Raw genomic sequence first — 20,650 nt, forward strand, 5'->3', positions numbered from 1 at the left:
TGACCCTGTTTGACTAGCCCTTGCCCTTCCTCTGGCACAAGCTCAGATTTCACAAGACTCACAAATGTGGTCAGAAGCATTCTGAGAATGCTCAGCAAAGCTCAGAGTGAAGTATTTATGCTGGCTATACAATCTCTAGTGATATTTATATCCAGCCTTTAAAAAGTCCCAGTCAAGTCATTTTTATTAGGTTGAGCGATTCTCTTACAGGAAATGTTCAAACATACAAAATTTATATTGAAAATCACATGCATATTTGAAGGTACCTTTTCTCAGAAGGGAGTGTGTCAGCTTGTGGGGATTCAGGAGCGGCACAGACACCCGAGCTACTTGGCAGCTGACACCCACAGATGCTAGTCAGATAAGAGGCAATGCAGAACCATCCTTAATTTATTAGATATTCTTAAATTTTAGTGGCAGACAACAAGATACACCATTAGTGACTAGGGGAACTTGGAAAAGATTAAAAGGAAACTTACAACCTCAGAAAATAGAACACAGGATTTTCCCAGTATGAGAACAAAGTCACGTTCAAGAGATGGAATTGACAGAGGACCTCTTAATTGCAGGCTGAACTTTTTCCAAAGTAGAAAAGCAACATTCTTAAAAAACCCCACTGTGACCTAGTCCTAAACTTACCTGTGGATAAAATAATTCCCTAGTTATTTACTACTAACTACCCCCTAGCGCAGGGAGCAGTGGTGGATTCCAAACAGCTCTTTCTCTAAGCAATAAAAGATAATAGATTGTGAACCATTAGGGATCTGGTGAAGTTGTGCTTTACTTACTTATTCACTTCTGCATTGCCAGGAATTTAAGATTTTAAAAAATATATTCTATTATAATAATCAATTTTGAACAAACTTTAAGTTAATATCTTCTATAGAATGTATCTATGATAGTCAATTTCTAGAGAGATCTATTAAACTATATAATCTTTTGGAATAAAGATATTAGCCCACACAAAAGAAAAATAAGGTTTCCTTATCACTGAATTTTCAAAACCATCCATGTGACCAAAAGAGAATTAGACTCCACACACCATTTAAAAACAGTTATCTCTTAGAATTACACTCTTACACATTTCTCTTCTATTGAGAACATTAATGTCATTGAAATTATATGATAAGAGGGGGAGAGAGACCATGAGAATAAAAAGGTCCAGAGAGAACATTCATGGTCCACAGCCACTGCTGTGTTAAGCATCTGAAAAACATGATTCTCCTTATTAGTCTCATCCAGGGTTTCAGAAGTCAACAGCAGCAGTCCACCAAACCGTCCATGGCCAGGATATTAAGGCATTTGTACACTCAGACTAAAGAATGCCTTGTTCTTTCTTACCAGGCCCAATGAAATAGCAGCAAAACTGAAGCCCTGGGGAAAAACTAGTTATTTATTTTATGATGTATTCAAATGTAATATATATATGTTTTTTAGGGTTTCATTCTGGAACAATCTTACCATGCCAGATGATATGGGGTCATTTGAATCATTAAGAAATGAAATTATTTACAACACATAGTTTCCTCTGACATAGATTTAAGTAATGCTCTGATCATGAGCTCCAAGGAGAAATGTGAAACGCCAATGAAACAAAGTAGAACTGCTCTTGTCTTTGGTGTTTTAGTTCCTTGAAAGTGTATTTATGATTCTGCCTGGGGTATCTCACTTCTGAGTCATTTTTCTCTTCTTTCCCATTTTTTATTTCTCCTATTTAGCATGACTACATAAAAATAAATATAGGCTTTGAAGGAATGCAGACCAGACCAGCCTGCCTTGGGGAATCTCAGACCCATCCTGGGAGAGGTTATTGTAAGATACACCATCCATAGTAAGGAGGCTTTGACACAGTCCTACCTGATCTCTAGGTTTTATTCCAAAAACCAAACACTTGCTTATGAGTAGGTGACAAAAGAGAAACCTTGGTTTAATCTCCTTAAGATGCTGGTAAAGTGGAAGAAACCAATAATCTCTACCAAGTAGGTGGGGCAAAAGACCTAAGATTCAAAATTCAAAAGATGAAGGAGGGAAAAAAAGCCCTAACCCTTTTAATCTTAGAAATACAGCCTGGGGGCTTATTCTTTACTCCATGTCTCATTTGTTTCAAGAAGAGAAGCTCCAGAGTTGTGGTAATGTTCACCTTCCAGGTCAGCATGAACCTCCACACACAGGTATGACTTGTGACCAGAAGGTCCTGCACTTACAATAAAAAGAAAATTGAAACACAGCATCAGGGAGAAAGACAGTCCAAGTGGATGAGCCAACTGCAGGCAGGGAAAAAAACAACACTTGCTGGGGGCCATCTATGAGCCTGGGTAAACTCAGCAATGTTCGAGGGTGGTCACTGTCTTGGGAACTCCAAGGTGGAAATCCCCTGGTGTGAGAATGCCCACTTCACGCTAGCACCCTGAACTGCTCACAATTCAAGTTCAAATACAGTCTCTTGGAGATGGGTGTAGCCTGCCAAAGGCCAATCAACCTGTTTACTGCAAGACCCCTGCCACACTGACAAACAAGCATGAAAACAGGACTCCTCCCACTGAAACCTTATCCCTGCCTTTGATGTGCTCTCTCTTAAATAAAGAATTGGGACCTTTTTTAGTTGTTCAGTTCCAGTTCCTATCAGGACTGGAAGACCCATTACATCTAATCTTTGGTTTTGTCTTATTTCTTACAGATTATTTCAGACTTTTTATTTTCCCAGGCGGCATACACCTCCTGAGCAGGAACCTGCTCTGTCATGAACACTGGCACATCCATTCCTCTTCCAAGTCTTCCCAGCAATGCTGATGGTAGAAACAGGTTTCGAAATGCTGGCCCTGGCCACCAACGTGATGCAGGTGGCCACTTGGGACACTCAGGTCTCCTAAACACACTGCATGGATGACCAAGGGCATAATGACAAGACACTAAGGGATGTTCAACTTAATCAAATGCTTTCTGTGTACAAGTGCAAGCTTAGGACCTCAGATGAAGTGGCATCCATAGCACACGTGGGAGAAGTTAAAGTAAGTTTTCAAAGCTGCCCTCTAGTGTTAGATTCACTTAACTCATATTTACTGGATGACCTGTCATGGACAAGGCATTATATTCAACTTGCTGAGAGACAAGATGGACATTATATTATTTTCTGAAGCAAACTTCTTGGATCTCCCAAATAACCTGATGCTATTTCTAAGGATGAGGAAGAAAACCTGGACCTGAGGGTGCAACCATTCTTATTTTGGAATTGTTCCTGTAGACTCTTGCTTTCTACTTGCCTTCCTGACCCACTTAGCCTAAGCAATCATTCCCAATGACACTGACCGCTTGCTTCCAAAGAACCTCAGCAGAAGGGGTGCCAGTTCATACTGCACTCCTTCTGAGCTCACAGGATTCCTGAAATCCATTTGACATTAACAAAGGATAAAAAATGAAACATGTGCAAAACTCTAGAAAAACACCCCCAAGAAGTTTTCTAGGGAAAAGGCAGTCATGTGGCAAATGAGCACGCCTAGCCCCACTGCACATCCCCACCTCCTCACCCATTCTGAATGTGCCATTACACAGGGAGTGCAAGACGAGAGTGCAAACCCACACCTGATTCTAAATCAGAGGAAGAATCAAAGCACAAACCAAGATCAAGACCGGGGGAGAGACTTAAGATATTTAGAGCAAATGAAGGAAATTGACACAGAGGCAGAAAGACAGAGAGAAAGAGAAGCAAGCGGGTAGGGGCATAGGAGATGGCAGATTCAGAGACTTGGGAGGAATGTAGGAGGAGAACAAGAGAAACAGAATAATGAGGGGGACCAAGAGACAGGAGAAGAGCAGAGAGGGGAACAAAGGAGAGAGGAGGGTTTAGGTGAGTTGGTTTGGGGTGTGGAAAGTGGAAAGGTGTAGGGAGGAGTGGGGAGGGAGAGAGAGACCAACAGAGAAAGAACAGCACAAAAAAAGACACTAGCAAAAGCCTTGTGAAAGTCATTCCTTTTGCTTCCTAGTGTGCTTCCCATCCCCAGGAGACATCACCCCAAGTAGCCTCTCCATGCTTATGTGTGCTGGCAGTCCTTTCCAAGATAGTTGCCTGGGGATCCGGAGGCATCAGCACTCACTCCCCAATTACTCCCCTCTCCTGGAATCACTACACAAGGTGCAGATGTTCAGTTGGGTCTTTCAGGCTCTCCCTGGATGCAGTGACAAAATTTTAGCAGCAGTCTTCATATCAGTTCTTATCTTTGGAAGATGCTTCTTACTAGAACAGAGGCTTTGGGATACAAAGGTAACAAAAGTGGCTGTGATTAGCTCTACAGGGGAGAAAGGCGTTGAAGGGAAGGTTAGCAGCCCCCAAAATTGCTGAAGGTGGTGGGTGAGTGTGGTATGCCTAGGGCTGATCAGTCTGATCACCTGGTCTATCTTGAACTTCCAGCAGTTGATGATCAATCAACAGGAAAAGATCTTTGGGTGGATAATGATTATGACTGCTTCCCCAGCCTCTCCATGGAAAGATCAATCGGCTGATCTCTGTTATGAGGCCCTACATCAGGAGCCACTTTGAGGAGAAGCAGAGTCACATTTCACCTATTACCCTCCCCATTATTTAAGGCACAACCCAATACTCACTTCTTTCAAGAAACTTCTTGTCACTGGAACCTAATTTTTTCCTATGCATTTGGTATGACTCTTATTATCTATCACTTCCAATTTAGTAATGATTGTGGTCATATTTTTCTAAAAGCACTTTACATGTTAGGATTGCTTACTCAGCTAGACTATAACACTTTTCAGGGCAGCAGGGCTTTGTGGAGAGAGCCTGGGCTTTGAACCCAGATACTGAACTGCTGTCAGAGTCAGGAATACGGCTTGGTTTCCTCATCTGGAAGGAGTGAAAAGGACAGGAGCTCCATGGAACAAGGTTACCATTGATCTAGCAGCAGCTTCTGTCCTGGGAGCTCTGGCCACATGCTGGTCCTTTCAGATTCTGCAGAGCCAGTGGCAGCCCAAAGCCATGAGGCCAGGGAGAGATACCCAGCAGTGGGTGCCTGGAGAAGCAAAGTCAGGAAGACTGTCCCAGCCTGCAACCTCACAGCAGATTTCCTCAATTTCATTTTTTGTAACAAAAAAGATTAATGGCAAATATATAATGACATTATGTAGTTTCTCATCTCAGAAACTAGGACTGCCCTGATCCTGATCTTGTGATTATCCTAATTTTCTCTTCCTTGTTAGTTTCTTTTCTCTTCATCAATGAGTTGAGGGAGAGGGACATACCAATTCTCTGTAGAAAACTATCATTTTCATGTCCTCTGTTTGGAAACCTTATAAACTCACTGATGTAAAAATAAAATATAGACACAGCTCCCAAGTAATCTGCTTCATTATCAAAATTCTCACTGGCCCTATTTATTTAATTTCAAATAACATGAATATCTCTAGCACATATACATATAATTTTCTCACTGGTCCTATTTATTTAATTTTAAATAACATGAATGTCTCTAGCACATATACATATAATTTTAAAAGACTGCTTTTTATCCTTAGTAAAATTACCATTATAAGCAATCCTCTATACCAAAGTTTAGTTGCTTAGCCTTTGATAATACAGATATATCATAATATGCCTACTAATAAAATGACATTTTTTTTTGCTTGACACAGCATGCACTATCTGAAATGAATACTCACACACACTTCTTTAAGCATATCCATAATTACTTTTGTAGCATAAAATCTGACAGTGGTACTGATTAACCAAAATCACTATCTTAGCTCTTGGTACCTATTACCTTATATAATTCTAGAAAGGTTCTATCACTTTATGCGACCATGCATGAGCGTTTTCAATTTCATGATATTATAAACCCAATCTTAACACCCTCTTTCATTGTATTGTAATTGGTGGTAATGGTTTGTTTTGCTCTTAACTTTTGGAGAAAATTTCTGGTCCTCACTATCAGCATGTCATTGATACCAGGAGAACAGGGATTAGGTTCTCACTTATCTTACTTAGCCAAACAGAGCATGCGGAACATGCCTCTTGGGCTATCTGTCTAATGCCTGCCCCAAATGGAGACCTTAGCCAGACTTTGGAGCTGGGCCCAGAGTCTCTGAACACAGCTGCAAACACAAATCTTACACTGTGCAAATCGGGATCAAACCCAATGTCTTACCATAGAACCTGCTTCACTGTACATATGCTAAGTGAATGAAAAGGGGTTTACTATATTGATGGCTTCTTCAAAACACAAGAAAAATAACTGCAACTAGGGCAGTTCTCGGAATTAGGAAGGTCTGTCATGAAAAACAATCATCTATGTACACTACAACACTCCCAACTTTGTTTTTCTAATGAGTTGGCTTTTCCAAACCTGAGTTTCTCTCCCTCCAATAAACAAAGGAAAGACATTTTCAATGAACCATACCAAGAAAAGAGCTTCCTGCATTATACTAATATTTACTATAAATCAGAATCTAATGCAAGATGCATCAAATGAGGACAAAAATCTCTGGAGACTAGATCCAGCCAGCATGCTGCTGCCATGTAGCTGAGATCCTGGGGCAGCATTTCCACTACAAAATGCAATAATCCAGAGTCATCACAAAGAAATGAAGAGCTAGTAATTAAGTTGTTGCACCTCTCTTATTCCATAAAAATCATTTAAAAGTTAAATTGTACATGTAGATATGAGGCAGCTATGCCACTGGCAATGCTGATCATTTTGGAACTTACAAAGGACTCCCCTATGTTTCCAGTCCACTCTTCTGTATTTATTGGCATCTCAGCATTTTTCATTGAGTTATTATTATTATTGCTTTTTAGGGGGAAAAATGAGTCTTAGAATCACAAATAAAAGAATTATAAGATACTGAAAATAATCTAGTCTCTACCCTTTCATTTTAAAAGTTACAGAAACAGTGCCTCAGAGAAGTAATAAATGACAGAGCCAAAGACTGTGGAAATAAGGACTTAATTTCACCTCCTTTGAAATCCCATTAATCTTTGATTTTGTTGTATATAAATAATTCCTTTTATTAAAGGAATATGAAAGATCCTGAACATTCATCCTTAGGAAGAAGCACTTTAGAGTGTCAATTTATGTTAGGTAAAATCTTACAGAAACACAAACCTAGTTTTTTTCAGAGATTTAGATAATATCATTTAGATATTAGAAGACAACACAATTGAATCTTGGAACTAAAAGGGATTTTAGGTATTTTATAACATGCCCAATTTTAGATATGAGCTGACCAAAGAGATGAGACTGTAGGGGACACAATAGAGGGCCAGAGTCAGTGTTCCCATGCTCAAGGTTCTGTCTTATCAAACTGACTTTTCTATATTACATCCTGGTACAGCACCTGATAATTTAAAACATAAAAATCTTAAGTGTTATAAAATATGAATTTATAACCCTCCCATAGGCTGTCAGTCACTATTGACTGACTGAGTAGCCCAACAATAAAGGACATAGGTACCCTTGTCACCAATCATCAGCTGCAACCCACTCTCTTTTACTTCTTCTTGATGCCTCTGGTCAGTTGGCAGTCTCATTGGGCCAGGATGCACTGACTGAGACCCAAAAACTGAAGGTTAAAAATCCTTAACCTAAACCCAGAACATCCCCGGTCCCTGGGTGATGCAGTATTAGCATCTTCCTCTGCCATTTATCTGTGAGACTTCAGTTAGGTTCTGCTCCTCTTTGGGCTTCAATTTGCTCTATGATAAAATTCCAAAATGCAATGGTTTGTTATTTAAGGGACAGTTATTGTTATAATGGAAGAGGGAAAGCTGAACTCAGGTGGTCTCTTGATGCACTGTGTTGGAGTCTGATTCTTCTCTGTTTCTGCCTACACAAACCAGTCAGAGTGGGTAGAAGAATGCTTGAGGGAAAGAATTGCTTGATCCTCATGAACAACTGGAGGAGCCAGGGAGAGAGGGACAAGAACAAAGCAGAGATACCTAGAGCAAAGCAGGGAATGTGGGAGGAAGGGCTGATTCATGCCTCTTATTAGATAAAACAGTCTATAGCACAGGCTCAATTCTAGATTTTATCCTGCCAGGACAAATGTTAGGGAAGTCATTTAAATCCGGGTTGAAATGCTATCAGTAAGTGTCTTGCTGCTGCTTTATACTGATTTGGGGACAGTTCTATCATAAAGATTGCTGCAGCCTACCCAAAGGACAGGGCACATGGCAAAACTATAAAAATCTCTTCTGTGTTATCCTGGAAGCCTGGTCCAAATCATGACCTCTGCCTGCACAGCAGCAAGGTACACACATAACTATGAAACCACTGTCTGCAGCTCGATGTAGCTGCTTTACTTCCTGGCTGTGGCCAAGCTCAAGGAGCCATTTCTTTAGCTCATTCTATTGCTTGTGTTCCACCCCAGCACAATTCTAGGGGGCAACCTCCACATCTGTGGTCACCATAAATCTCTATCTTCATTTTGACAATTTTCTGGCTGGTGATAGTACAGGTTTTAAAGAAAGGGCAATGAAAGGACTGTGTGGACTGGGGGTAGGATACTCATTCCAAATCCATACAAAAGCACATTATCAGCCCACAGAAGGCTGAATTTATGTTTGTATTAACTGAAACAAACGGCAGCAGTGGTGTCACCATTGCTCTATTCAGAGTTCCTATATCTTGTATAATTGCTATCAAGATGACGGGCAACCTTTAAAAAGTGAAAATACTAAAAAAAAAAAAAAATCCCATAATTAACAAATATCCTTGTTCCAGTAGTAGTCACCTACAGAAATTTTACCATCTTTCTGGAAAAATCTCAAGAGTGTAATACCCTCCTGCCCAGGCTCATTGGGGACTTCTGGACAGTGCTGGCAAGTCTCAGAGTTGAGACTGGCCTTTCTAGGGGTAGTCATCATCAGCAAAAAGGGGAGACTCAGTCCAGAATCCAAGATTCCATGGAAGGCAGTGTTCAGATACACGGCGCAAATCTGGAACATTTCAGAAGGTACAAAGAAGAACTAGATTACTGGTGAGGATAAGAAATGAGTTCCCATCTGTTTCATCTAAATAGGTCACACTGAATGTGTACTGGTAGCCACAAAATGTTAATGATTTCTCCTCAGTCTCAAACTGCATTATATTTTTGAGGTTTTTTAAAGTCAAGTATATTGTGATGGCATTTACTTTGAGAAAAAAATTAATTCTTTTAATGTACAATATACAGGTTGGAAAAAGCTCACATAATCATGTAAACTAACATCACTATCAAGATATAAAAGTTTCATAATCACCAAAATTCCCTCATGTAGGGGTTATAATCAACCCCTATACCTAGCCCATGAGAACCACTGATTTGATAAATCAGACTGTATTTTGATACAAATTTCTACACTGTTCAGACTTCCTCTTAAATATTTACCATATTTCATTGATTCTGAGACATACACACCCCAGCACCAGAATTAAGCACACTGAAATCAGGTTGTATTTCACAATCAATGGCATCTTAATTTATCTGGTAACAGTTTTTTTCTATTATTTGTTCTTTTTAGATATATATGACAATAGCTGGCAACAAATTTTAAGAAATACCTAAAACAGCAATTTGTGCCCTTACCTGGTTCTTGAAAGTGTCTCATAAAGTACAGTACTTTTGGAAGCATCAGTGAAGTATGATATTAAGTCTTTTATTTCATAACATTCATTGACTATTTACTATGTGCTAAGCACTCTTCCAGACACTGGAAATATAAAAATGAATATAGTGTCCTCCAGAAGCTATCACTTGAAAGATGGAGACAGATAAATAATAATAACGTCTATGGTGATAACTGTAGCAAAGGGCTAGACACTCACAGAGACTAAAAAGAATTATCTCTAGCTCAGCATCTTTCTTCTTTCAGGAAAAATTTCCCCCAAATCACAGGCTTCCATGTATACAGAAAATAAGAATGAGGGTGGTCACCATTCAGCTTCACCCTGCTCATTCCAGGAGTGAGTTATTGCCATACCATCTGACATATTGCCTAGGAACAATCCAATTACTTTTTCCATAATATGCTGCTCTAGTAGAGAAGTCTCATTTTAGTGTTCAACAGCTGCAAGGCTTTTATGATAATATCGAAAGAGAAGTCACTGGAAATAACTGCTCAATCTGTGAAAGGCAGATGTCCCAAATCCTTCACACACATGCTTCAAGGTCCCCACATTTTTCCCTGGACAACTTTTAAAGGGAATGTAGAGGAGGAACATTTGTGCCCTTACCTGGTTGTTGAAAGTGCTCCTCATTGGACAGAGTCCTAGACAAGATAAGTATTAATGCTTCTTTGAATTGGTCAAAGTGTACCTAAAAAAAAAAAATACAAATATAAAATCATTTCCACAGTGCCAAGATATCTATGAGATACCAGAAGAGTTTGTTCCCATCCTGACAACCTTGAAGTGAGTCATCACCCACCTGTGTCCCATTTTTCCTTCATTTCTCTAAAGCACAGAAGGGACAATGGGCTGATCATTTTTGATGCTCAGTGCCATAAACAAATTAGTATTGTATCAACATTGATATTTATTCAACCCCCAAAGAGGAAAGGTGTATAGCAAACCCTCTTAAAGGCTCAAAAGCTTAAAAGCTTAAAAGATATATTTTTAACTCTTAGCTTCTTTTATTTTTCCAAACAAGAAGAGAAAGATGTTAGGTTAGATATTAAGAAGAATTTCCTGAGGTAAGCTTCCTTTAGAGGATGACTGGACTATGGTCTTGCCTGGGGCATGAATATAATAATTTATCTCTCAGTTGTCCAAGGGTCTATGAACAAGCAGAAGCCAATAGCAAACACAAGGGATAAGAGAATCTTGACAAGAATTTTCATGAATCCATAATAATACAATTGCCTTGACTAGAGTGGGAAAGAACCTGAATTTTATTTAAGGAAATAGTCAGAACTGGAATATTATTTTGCTTAAAAATATAAAACAGTATTCTTGATGGCCAATTGTATTTTTCTATAACTTTGACTTAAGGGAAAGGCAGGAGAGATGGAAGTTCTCACAATAATGCTACTTTGATAACGTGGCACCGACTTATTACATAGATAAACACAAAATGAAAATTTGATAAATGTTGCAACTTTTGCTGCTGTGGGTTTTTCTGGACGTCATTACACAACACTGCCTAGAGGCTTAAACATAGATGACAGATTAAAAAGCACTTCCAAGTTAAATTTGGAAAAGCAGGAAACCCCATTAGTTATTGAAACAACGGAGAAAAATCAGATAATATCTTATCTGTGCAAATCGAAGCAAAGGAGAAGAATCCATCTTCATTTATGTCATAAAATTGTGTTTGCTTACAATTCATCACACACTTCTAAGGAATATGTGACTTCTTGACTACATTATTTTGATTAATTTAAATTACTTCCCCAAATAATAATCCTTTTAGATCGTGAGAACTTTACTTATTAAAATGTTTTAAATTTTATATATTTAATTTACAATTAAATATATGGCTTGATATATATATATACAGTATAAAACAATCACCACAATCAAGCTAATTATCATGTCCATCATCTCAGAGGTTTATCACTTTTTTAAAAAAATTGCTTGTTAAAATTGTTTAGGATCTATACACATAGCGGATTTCAAGTTAGATTTATGGACTGTAAAAATCAACAATCAAAGGAGCCAGAGTAGTTTGTCATGGGAGGCAGGGCATCCGCTAAAGAGACAGGGTGGGACAACCCATGGAACAGTTGAACAGCTGCAGAAATGGAAGCTTTGTGAACCAGGATTCACAGCTGACAAATTACTTCAAAACCGCTGGGAAGGAGCATGTCTGGTCCTAGCTTCAGAAATGGGCTTCAAGCCCGGTGCCCCCCAGCTCCAGTTCACATGGCAATGCCATCTTCCCTACTAGGCAGTCCATAAGCATCATACACCCAGGAGCTTTCCCAGCCAGACCACTTAATGGGCATCTCCCAATCCCTAGCAGAAGCATTCCTTATGTCCAGGGCAGGCAGCAGAGGGTTTGGGAGGACACACACTGGCTCTGGTGTCAGGCAGGTCGAGGTTCTAACTCTGGTGCTGCTGATCATGTTCCACCATGAAACTGCTAAACCTCTCTGAGCTTTACTTTGTTCATTTGTCAAAGTGAGGATATCTATCAAATGATATAATTCACTCGACAAATATTTACTGAGCAGTTGCTGCGTCAAGCAATGTGCTAGGCCCTGATGATATAGCAGGGAACAAGAGTGACCAAAGACCCTGACTTCATGGAACACAGGCTCTCAAGAACTATCACAGGAATCAGGCAGGTACTATGCTAACAGCACTGCATGAATTTTATGGTTTTTAGAGTAACGCCCCCCTCATAGTGTTATCAGCATTCTAAGCCAGAGGTCTGACTCTTGGGTCCCAACTAACCAGGCTCAACCAACCTGTCCCAAAAAACCAAGCAGAAAAGGTCATGGTGAAATTGCAGAAAAGGGAACTTTAGTCAATATGGCCATGTTGGGAAAGCAAAGTGAGGGGTCATAGGCACTGATGGGAGCTTTAGGATCAAACAGGAAGGATTGGGGGAAAGGTCAAGAGGTAATGCATAATTAAACAGACTTGGTCAAACATGGTCTGGTTGATCATCCTCTGAGTTCTGGCTCTACGAGGTGGCACCAGAGAAGTCCCTATCACTTAAGGGGGCAATTTATACTTGTAGCTCAGGATGTTTATCCAATCAGACCTGTGATCCTGAAAGGCAGCAACTCAGTTCTCATGAGGTGATTGCTCCTGGTGTTCCTGGAAGGTGTAGGACAAGGACCTGAGACTTCTAGGTGCCACTCCAGAGGTCTGAAACAGCATGTTACAACCTCTCTGCAAATCTGACTTCAGTCTTGAAGGCAGATGAGACATGTGGGGTAAACTTAGGGCTAATAAACCTTGTATTACTAGTTATTAGGTAAGTACTCCTTAAACGATGAACATGTCCAAATGCAGAGCTGAGCAGAGACCTGAACTAAAGTTTAAGGAAATAAAGGAGACAGACACAAAACCTCTAGGGCCCAGCAGACCGAGGAGGTCACAGCTTTTAGCAAAGGTGTTCTTTATAAGTTCTTATTACAATAGCAGTGTTAAGGAAGTAAAAAAAAAAGTCATGTAAAATGTCTAGAACACACTAGGACTTCCTAAGTATCCCACTGCTGGTAGTTAATACTAGTAACAGTGGGCGGGGTGGTGACTGTTCCCACCACTGTTACAGAGAAACTGAGTCATATTTTTGAAGCAAAGCAGTTGATCACAGGAGTGACTGGGTAGCTGAGTAGGAGAGTGCTGAGTAGCAGGATGGGGGTGCAGCAGGGAGTTTGGGAACCCACTTCCCCCTACCCCCAGGTCCTGTGGAGTTGCCCAGAATCGGAGGAATGGATCTGGTCTGCTACGTGTAGGACCCCCAACTCTGGTTTCCAGCTCTCAGAATATTCATGGAGGAAACTGAATGAGGCTTAAACCTCAGGAGGCTCCTGTTTCAAAAGGGAGGCATCTGTCTTCAGTATTTCAAATCCTTAATATTGACTCTGCAGGTCTTCCCAGGGTCTTCTAGTGGTCTAAATTTTGGCTAATGGGAAAGAGCCCTTCTGAATTTGGTCCTGATATAGTTCAATTCAGTGAGTAGTAGAAGTGAAGGCCACCGAGGGTCTACATACTTCAATTTTATTCCCCTGATAAATGACAAAGACACCCATAATTTGTACTTCCAAGGTTTTATATGAGTCCTAAATCTCCCTAATAAGGTATAACAAACACAAAAATGCTTGGGATGGTACAAACTTCATGCATATGGAGGCTGTTCATCCTGTAGCTCTACCTACCTGAACTCCAGCAGGTGATGAGGAAGCTCACAAGGTGGGTAATAAGGCTAAGCAGGGTCCCGCAGAGCCCCTGTACTCTTGCATAGAAACAGCCACAGGACCAACACAGGATCTCCTTACTCTCACACTATCATATTTATTAGAAACTTTATTATGCTGTTTCCCAATCCACCACAGACCAGAAGCAGCAAATAAAAGAGGGGCACTTCAAGGTAAGACCACAAAGTAATTACTGACATATTTGGACTGAGAAAAGATATTATCTATCTCTTTCAAAGAAAAGTGATGTATAATATTTTTAAGCTTTAAAAACTATTTTCAAAACTATATAACTGATTTTATAAAAAAATGACATGCCACTCAAAACCTAATAGGTTGCAGTCATTTGGTGTTGGGATAAGGACTGATAGGCTGCTGAAGGAATCCTCAGGGTATCACTCAATTATATTATAGAAAAAAAAGCTGATGGATCAAGAAGATTTTATGATCAAGAACAATCTAAGTTATGTTTAATGATTCTTTGATATGATAAAACTTTAAAAATCCTCTGTGGTCAACCTTTTGTGTTCTCTGTCTCTGTCTCTGTCTCTGTCTCTCTCTCTCTCTGTCACTATATGGGATAAAAAGTCCAGTTATCCCCAGTTATCAGAACATTTTATTAAGTGGGTCCTGAAAAACACCAAATGAATGGGGGTAATTTTGAAAGTTCATTCTTTCCTAGAAATTTTGTCCTTTCAATTTCACAACATCATGTGGGACAGTCAAAGCAGAAAGTCCCCCCTTAAAATTTAAGAGAAGTAGCTCAGAGAAGGCATGTGCTCGAGGCCATGTGTCTTCAAAGTGTCGGGGTAACTTGGAGACCTTAAGTAAGTCAGGTCTTCTGATGGGCCTCTTCTGCCTGACCCAGACCCTCTTCCCTCCTGATCTGACCTCTCTTGGAAAACCCCTGCTGCTGCAAGTCAAACCCTATCCTTCACACAGAGCCATCAGGTGTAAGATGGCAGCCGGGGATCTGTCATCAAAAAGATGCGTAATCTTGTAAGTTTATCAGATGCACTGTAGTTTCTAGAAAAATAGGAGAGTGGCATGCAGAAGAAGAAAGAAAAGTGCATTCATGATAACAAACCAGAACCTGGTAAGTGCCTTGAAAGAGACACAAACAAGCCGGCAGGGACTTCTGGTAAGTCAGCATGTCCTACTTAGCCAGTATGCAGGAAAACTGGGAGAGTTTTGTGACACTTGACTGCTCTAAGATACTCACAGGTGGAATTAAATGTTTCCAAAATGGACTAAGGATGTAATCAAATAAGCCTCATTTAAGAAGAAGAAGCATCTATGTAATTAATAACTCGGAGGTTCTTCAAAATCTAATAACATTTTTTTCTAGTTGACCCCCTCTTTCCCCAACAACAGAAAATCCCCAAATCCAGACACCATTTAGCAGCTGATCAAAATAATTGGAGCAGCTTTAAGTCTTACATTGATCTTTATTTCTTTCTTGCAAGGGCATGTGGACACTGGGTCCCTGGATTTTAAACAGCAGTAAATGCCACATCTTTGATTCAAGGAGATAGTTCTCTAATGGAGGCAGGTGACTGCTATTTTCCATCAAAGCTCATGAATACTGATGTGGCAAAAAGCCCCTAGGGCACAACCCAGAACCAAAAACGTTGATAAATGCCCTCTATTGTGAAGAATCACATAAAAAATGGACTGACTATGTTCAGTAACCAGAATTTTTAAGTACCATTTTTCTTCTCCCAGGGAACTTTACTATTGCATTATGTTAAAATTTAGAAATCTTCACAAATACACAAGGCAATTAAATCTCCACAGGGTAACAAGCTTCCAGGTTGTGCACGCTCTGGTTGTACCTCCTCATTTGAATAATAATTGCTGCCATTCATTTTACAAGCATCTCCATATCTTGTATGCCTCAAAGGGCAGTTTGCAGCAATGGGAAAATTACATGACTGACTAAAAACACACATGACATTTAAACTAAATTAACGGAAAGACTAGTCAAGTCTGATATTTTTTGTCATGTGTCACCACTGCTTGATAGAATTTACCTCATCACTTTCCTCTCCACATTTTGTATGAATGCTTTTTTAAGAAATATGATTTGCCTTACTGAAAAAAAAAAAGGAGTTTAAATGCCCCACAAGAAGCAAATGCTAATTCAAACCACAAAGAAACCTGCAATAGGAAGCGGAATAAGGAACCTAACGTTGCATAAAATCACCTCAAGCAATCATGAAGATCAAATGCACACAGTTTCCACATGTATACAGGCAGTACTTCAAACAGACCCAAGGTGAGAGAACTTCAACCAGTGTTTAACAAAGTGAGCTTATTAAACAAGTTATTAAAAAGTCCATGCAACTATCATTAAATTTAGTAGGTTTATATCCAGCAATACAAAAGGAAATCAATGAGAAGGTATTCAAAACATTGTTAGTTGAAATGGGTATAGAAATATAGATTTATCAGAGGGTCAATGTACAGAAAAATAATGTTCATAGCATTATGCAAGGAGAAATGACATAGACTGACAAAGAGATGTAGTTTTACAATGAAAGATGCCGTTATGAAATGTTTTATTCTAAATAAAGTCTTTGGGCTACTGTAGCCCAGTAGTCATTTACTGCAGTGTAGGGAGGCCAAAGACCTTTTTAAAAGGTAGGTTTTTAAAACTAACTATATGAATTTGTACTTCATGACTAACCCAAGGAGCCCTGCCTACAGATAGAAATGGATATAAACCACTACCACCACATGGAGACAGCTACTAGCAAATCCATTTTCTATTCTAATAAGTTTTCTTAGAAACACATTACTTTGAAGTCACTATTTATCGAAGACCCATTCTGGACATGCAGGGGGTAGAAAAGAGAAGTGTACAGTGAGATATGGTGGGTTAACAATTTTCCTGACTCTATGATAAAATTTTGGTATACACAATCTCAGTCAATCCTCATTGCAATCTTGCAAGGGAGGTATTATATTTCCCATTATACAGATGAAGAAACTGAGGCTCAGAGTATTTAAGATGATATGCCTACATGGCTGAAAAACAGCAAGAGCCAGCACCTGAATCTAGGTCTGACCTCAAAGATTGTGCTCTACTAGAATAGAGTCTCCACGTAGTGGTGGTGTTGGTGGCTGGGGTAGTGTTCAGAGAGGACTGAGAATGAGACTTATTTTTGCATATTTGGAGTTTAAGAAAACTGTGGAGATGTGCATTTAAAAGCAGGGTCTTGGAACTCCATTATCCCAGGTGAAACTGCCTCAGATGAATTGTCTGACCTTGAACAAGTCTTTCCAGGTGCTGGTTTTCTTTGTCATACAAATGAACCCTGTTAGGTAAAATCTGTGCTGGACATTGAAAAACATTAAGTTACCTTTATGCAGATAAGAAGGTACCCATGAAAGTATCAGTGGAATATTGGTGAAATCTAATGAGCATTGCTGACCATGTTTTCTCTGGCAAAGGAGGTGGGCATTATTGAAATAAAGTAGATAGGAGAGAATGGCCATTTAACACTTGTCCCTTCCTGCTTTTACAGAGTTCAAGGCCTTCCCAATAGCTCTCCCTTTCCCCTTGCTTCCTGTCACATCAAACACCTCTGAGAGACTTAAGAATTTAAGGTACTCAAAACCTAAGTAAATTTCACGAGTTTGACAAGAAAGCATTAATATAGAATAGATGCAAGTCTAAAGAGCCCCTCATCAGAAGGTCTTTTCTATAAATGCAGAACCATAGACCCATAGGAGTTCAGATCAACCCCAAACGAGACTCCTGTTCTAAAGGAGAATGATGACTTACCTGGAGTCACAGGACCAACAGAGGAATCACTCAAGTAATCCTCACTGCTGCAGGTTAAAGTGTGGTAGGTAGAGTGAGAAAAAGCAAAGGGCCAGACATCTGAGAAATGCAACAAGGAACATTTCTATCATTCCCTGCAGTAGGTTTGAAAGGCCTCAGATCAATAAAGTGACAGTAGCATGATCTTGGGATGGATATAAATAGGCAGTATTTGATGATCCAGAGTAATTTTGCACACAGAGAACTAGTCCAAATAATCACTGCCTAAAAGCACTTCTCTATTTCTGATTTATTCTTCAAATGATTACATATGGATTAAAGAAAGAAATCTTAAAAAGCTCTTAATGAACTGGAAACAAACAAAGAAGCAAATCTATCATTTGAAATTAACCATGACATTTATAAAATAACCCCAAGTACTTTGAAAGTGAAATAAAAGGTAGAAAGCTGAGCTAAATTATATATCTGTATAGCTATCACATTTTAATACTAAATTTCAAAGTACTTTTGGTGGCCCAAGTTCACACACCTATGGGACTCTTTGGAAGACAATGGTGAGTTCTGTGGCTAGGTGGCTTATTACCATTCAAAAGAGTGCCAAGGATAGAGAGGTATTTTAGCATCCAAATGTATACTAAAGGGCACAGCAATGAAACACTTTAGAACTGCAGGGAGCTGTGTTGACTCAAAGTTGGTATATAACAATAAGAAAAGGAAAATGAGTTTAAAAACTGAGTACAGAGGCTGGGTTGTAGCTCAGTGGTAGAGTGCTTGCCTAGCATGTGTGAGGCACTGGGTTCAATTCTCAGTACCACATATAAATAAAATAAAGATCCATTGACAACTAAAATAATTTGAAAAACTGAATATAATAAAAGACTTCAACAATACCAAAGCAGACTATGCCCTATTTTCTTTTCTTTTTTGGGGGGTGGGGGGTACCAGGGATTGAACCCAGGAATGCTTAGCCACTAAGCCACATTCTCCAGTCCTTTTATTTTTTAATCTATAAACACCAAGTATTTCAAATACTTGTACAGTAACCACCATGCTCAGTAGAATATGAACTCAAAGTTATAAAGCAAGACAGATGAATTGAAAGATGATTTGGGGGGAAATGATCTATTATGCATAAAAATGCAAAGTGGATTTGAGTTACTTAACACCCATTAAAAGAAACATTAGGTTTAAAAAGTGTTATTGCAGATGGACTGTAAAATATAAAAATAAATTGACAGTATTCATAATCTTGGTTGAGGGAGAGAATGCTTTTTACTTTCTTATTTCTTTTTCAAGAATTCAGCCTAATTCCAATAGAGATAAAACTTGGAAGTTCTGATGTATCTAAAAATTATGCTCATTAAGATTTGAAATATAAAATTAAAGCCATAAGCATCCAGGAAGCTGATGGGTCCTAATTCATTCAAAAGTGAATTTAATGGAGAACTGTGACTTATAATAAATAAAAATAAATTTCACTAATACCATGAGACTAGTGGAATGACTGACATGTTGGACACAGACAATACCTACTTGCTGAATTTATGAATAGATAAACATATGAAGATTTGTCATGCTATCTTTTCTCATTTTTTATTAAACCAAGCTACTACCCCTTGTAAGCTTTTCTACAAATATCTTTCAAAGAGAAAAAAGATGACTGGCATTAACAACAACTTATATGATAACTATGGCTGACAACAATTAACTTAATATTTCAAAACAGCTGAATGCTCCTAACACAGGAATTGATAAATGCCTGAGGTGACAGATATGCCAATTACCTTGATCTGATGATTACACATTTTATACATGTATTAAAATGCCACACTATACCCCATAAGTATGTACATTACTATGTGTCATTTAAAAACGTTTTATATTAATTAAAAACAACTCATCTGATCCCTACTCAACATTCCATGAAGGTGAGAGAGCACTTGGATTGCTCCAGTGAATACTACAGATTTTTTTCTTTATAATTTAAAATCATAGACCACATAGAGTATCTTAATAGCATATGGCCAAGTTTATGTGATCATCTGAGAATAATTGTTTCATAAAAAATGCAAATTTAACAGTAGTGCATTAATTCATGCCAACACTGCTCTCAAGACAATCGCCAGGGACCTCCCACATGAAATCAATATGCATACATCTATTTAACTTTTATCACTGGCTCACTAAGTAAATATCACACTATAGTCCACTTAGGTATTCATTATTCAGGCAAATATCAAACATAAAAAGCAGTCTGGTGGTGTCAAGTTGTTAACAAATCAATCGATAGCTGTTCCCTGGTTTTAGTCTACCAAATGAGGGCAGAGATGTGCAACATCTGGATAGCAAACAATTAATCTGTTTGCAGCAGAGGATTCCATATTGATGCTGACTCTGAAGAACCCTCTCAAGGAAATCATCAGACATATGTGTCTTCTCTGGTTTTAAAAGCATTAAAACAGATATGCCTTTTGATATTATTCCTTAGATACCAAAGGCCTGAGATCTTTGAGGACAACACTGGTAAATGCCAGTCTTTTGCTCTCCACCATATCTAAAATTAAGGCAGAACTCAAAAACATTTGAGTGCACTATATGATGGGAGCAAATGGCTGAATCTTCAAAGCACTCATTTTTATTGCCTTCAAAGCAAGACTTTAGCATTTTCTAGGAACCACATATATTCAAAAGCAGTTAAGCCCCCACCCCCAATTGGCCAAGAGTGGCCCTGGTTTTGTGAAAAATTTGCATTGCTCTTTAAGTGTAAGCTTGCTTGATACCACATTCATGGTGTGGAGTCCCTGGGAATATCGCCTCCTGTACATTAATTTCAAGATGAGCACTACTCCTGTCTCTTTCAGGTTACAGACAGCCAATACATTGTATCTCAGATCACTTATCCATCTTGTCAGCCAAGAGACAGTGAAAATGAAATGAAGAAAAGAAAGTTTAGTCACTAGAATAAAGTTAAGCTTCATGACTGCTTCCTCAATTTATACATGATAAAA

General features: G+C 38.9%; 1 protein-coding gene across 1 annotated transcript in view; it reads right to left on the reverse strand.

Moving 5' to 3' along the window:
• Nin (ninein) overlaps nt 1-20,650 on the reverse strand; it is a 102,600-nt gene that overhangs the window by 71,957 nt on the left and 9,993 nt on the right. Inside the window, 1 exon segment of the mRNA XM_047539783.1 lies at nt 10,215-10,296. Coding sequence (XP_047395739.1) covers nt 10,215-10,296 — 82 coding nt within the window.

Source organism: Sciurus carolinensis, chromosome 2 (assembly GCF_902686445.1).
Source record: "Sciurus carolinensis chromosome 2, mSciCar1.2, whole genome shotgun sequence".
Lineage (NCBI taxonomy): Eukaryota > Metazoa > Chordata > Mammalia > Rodentia > Sciuridae > Sciurus > Sciurus carolinensis.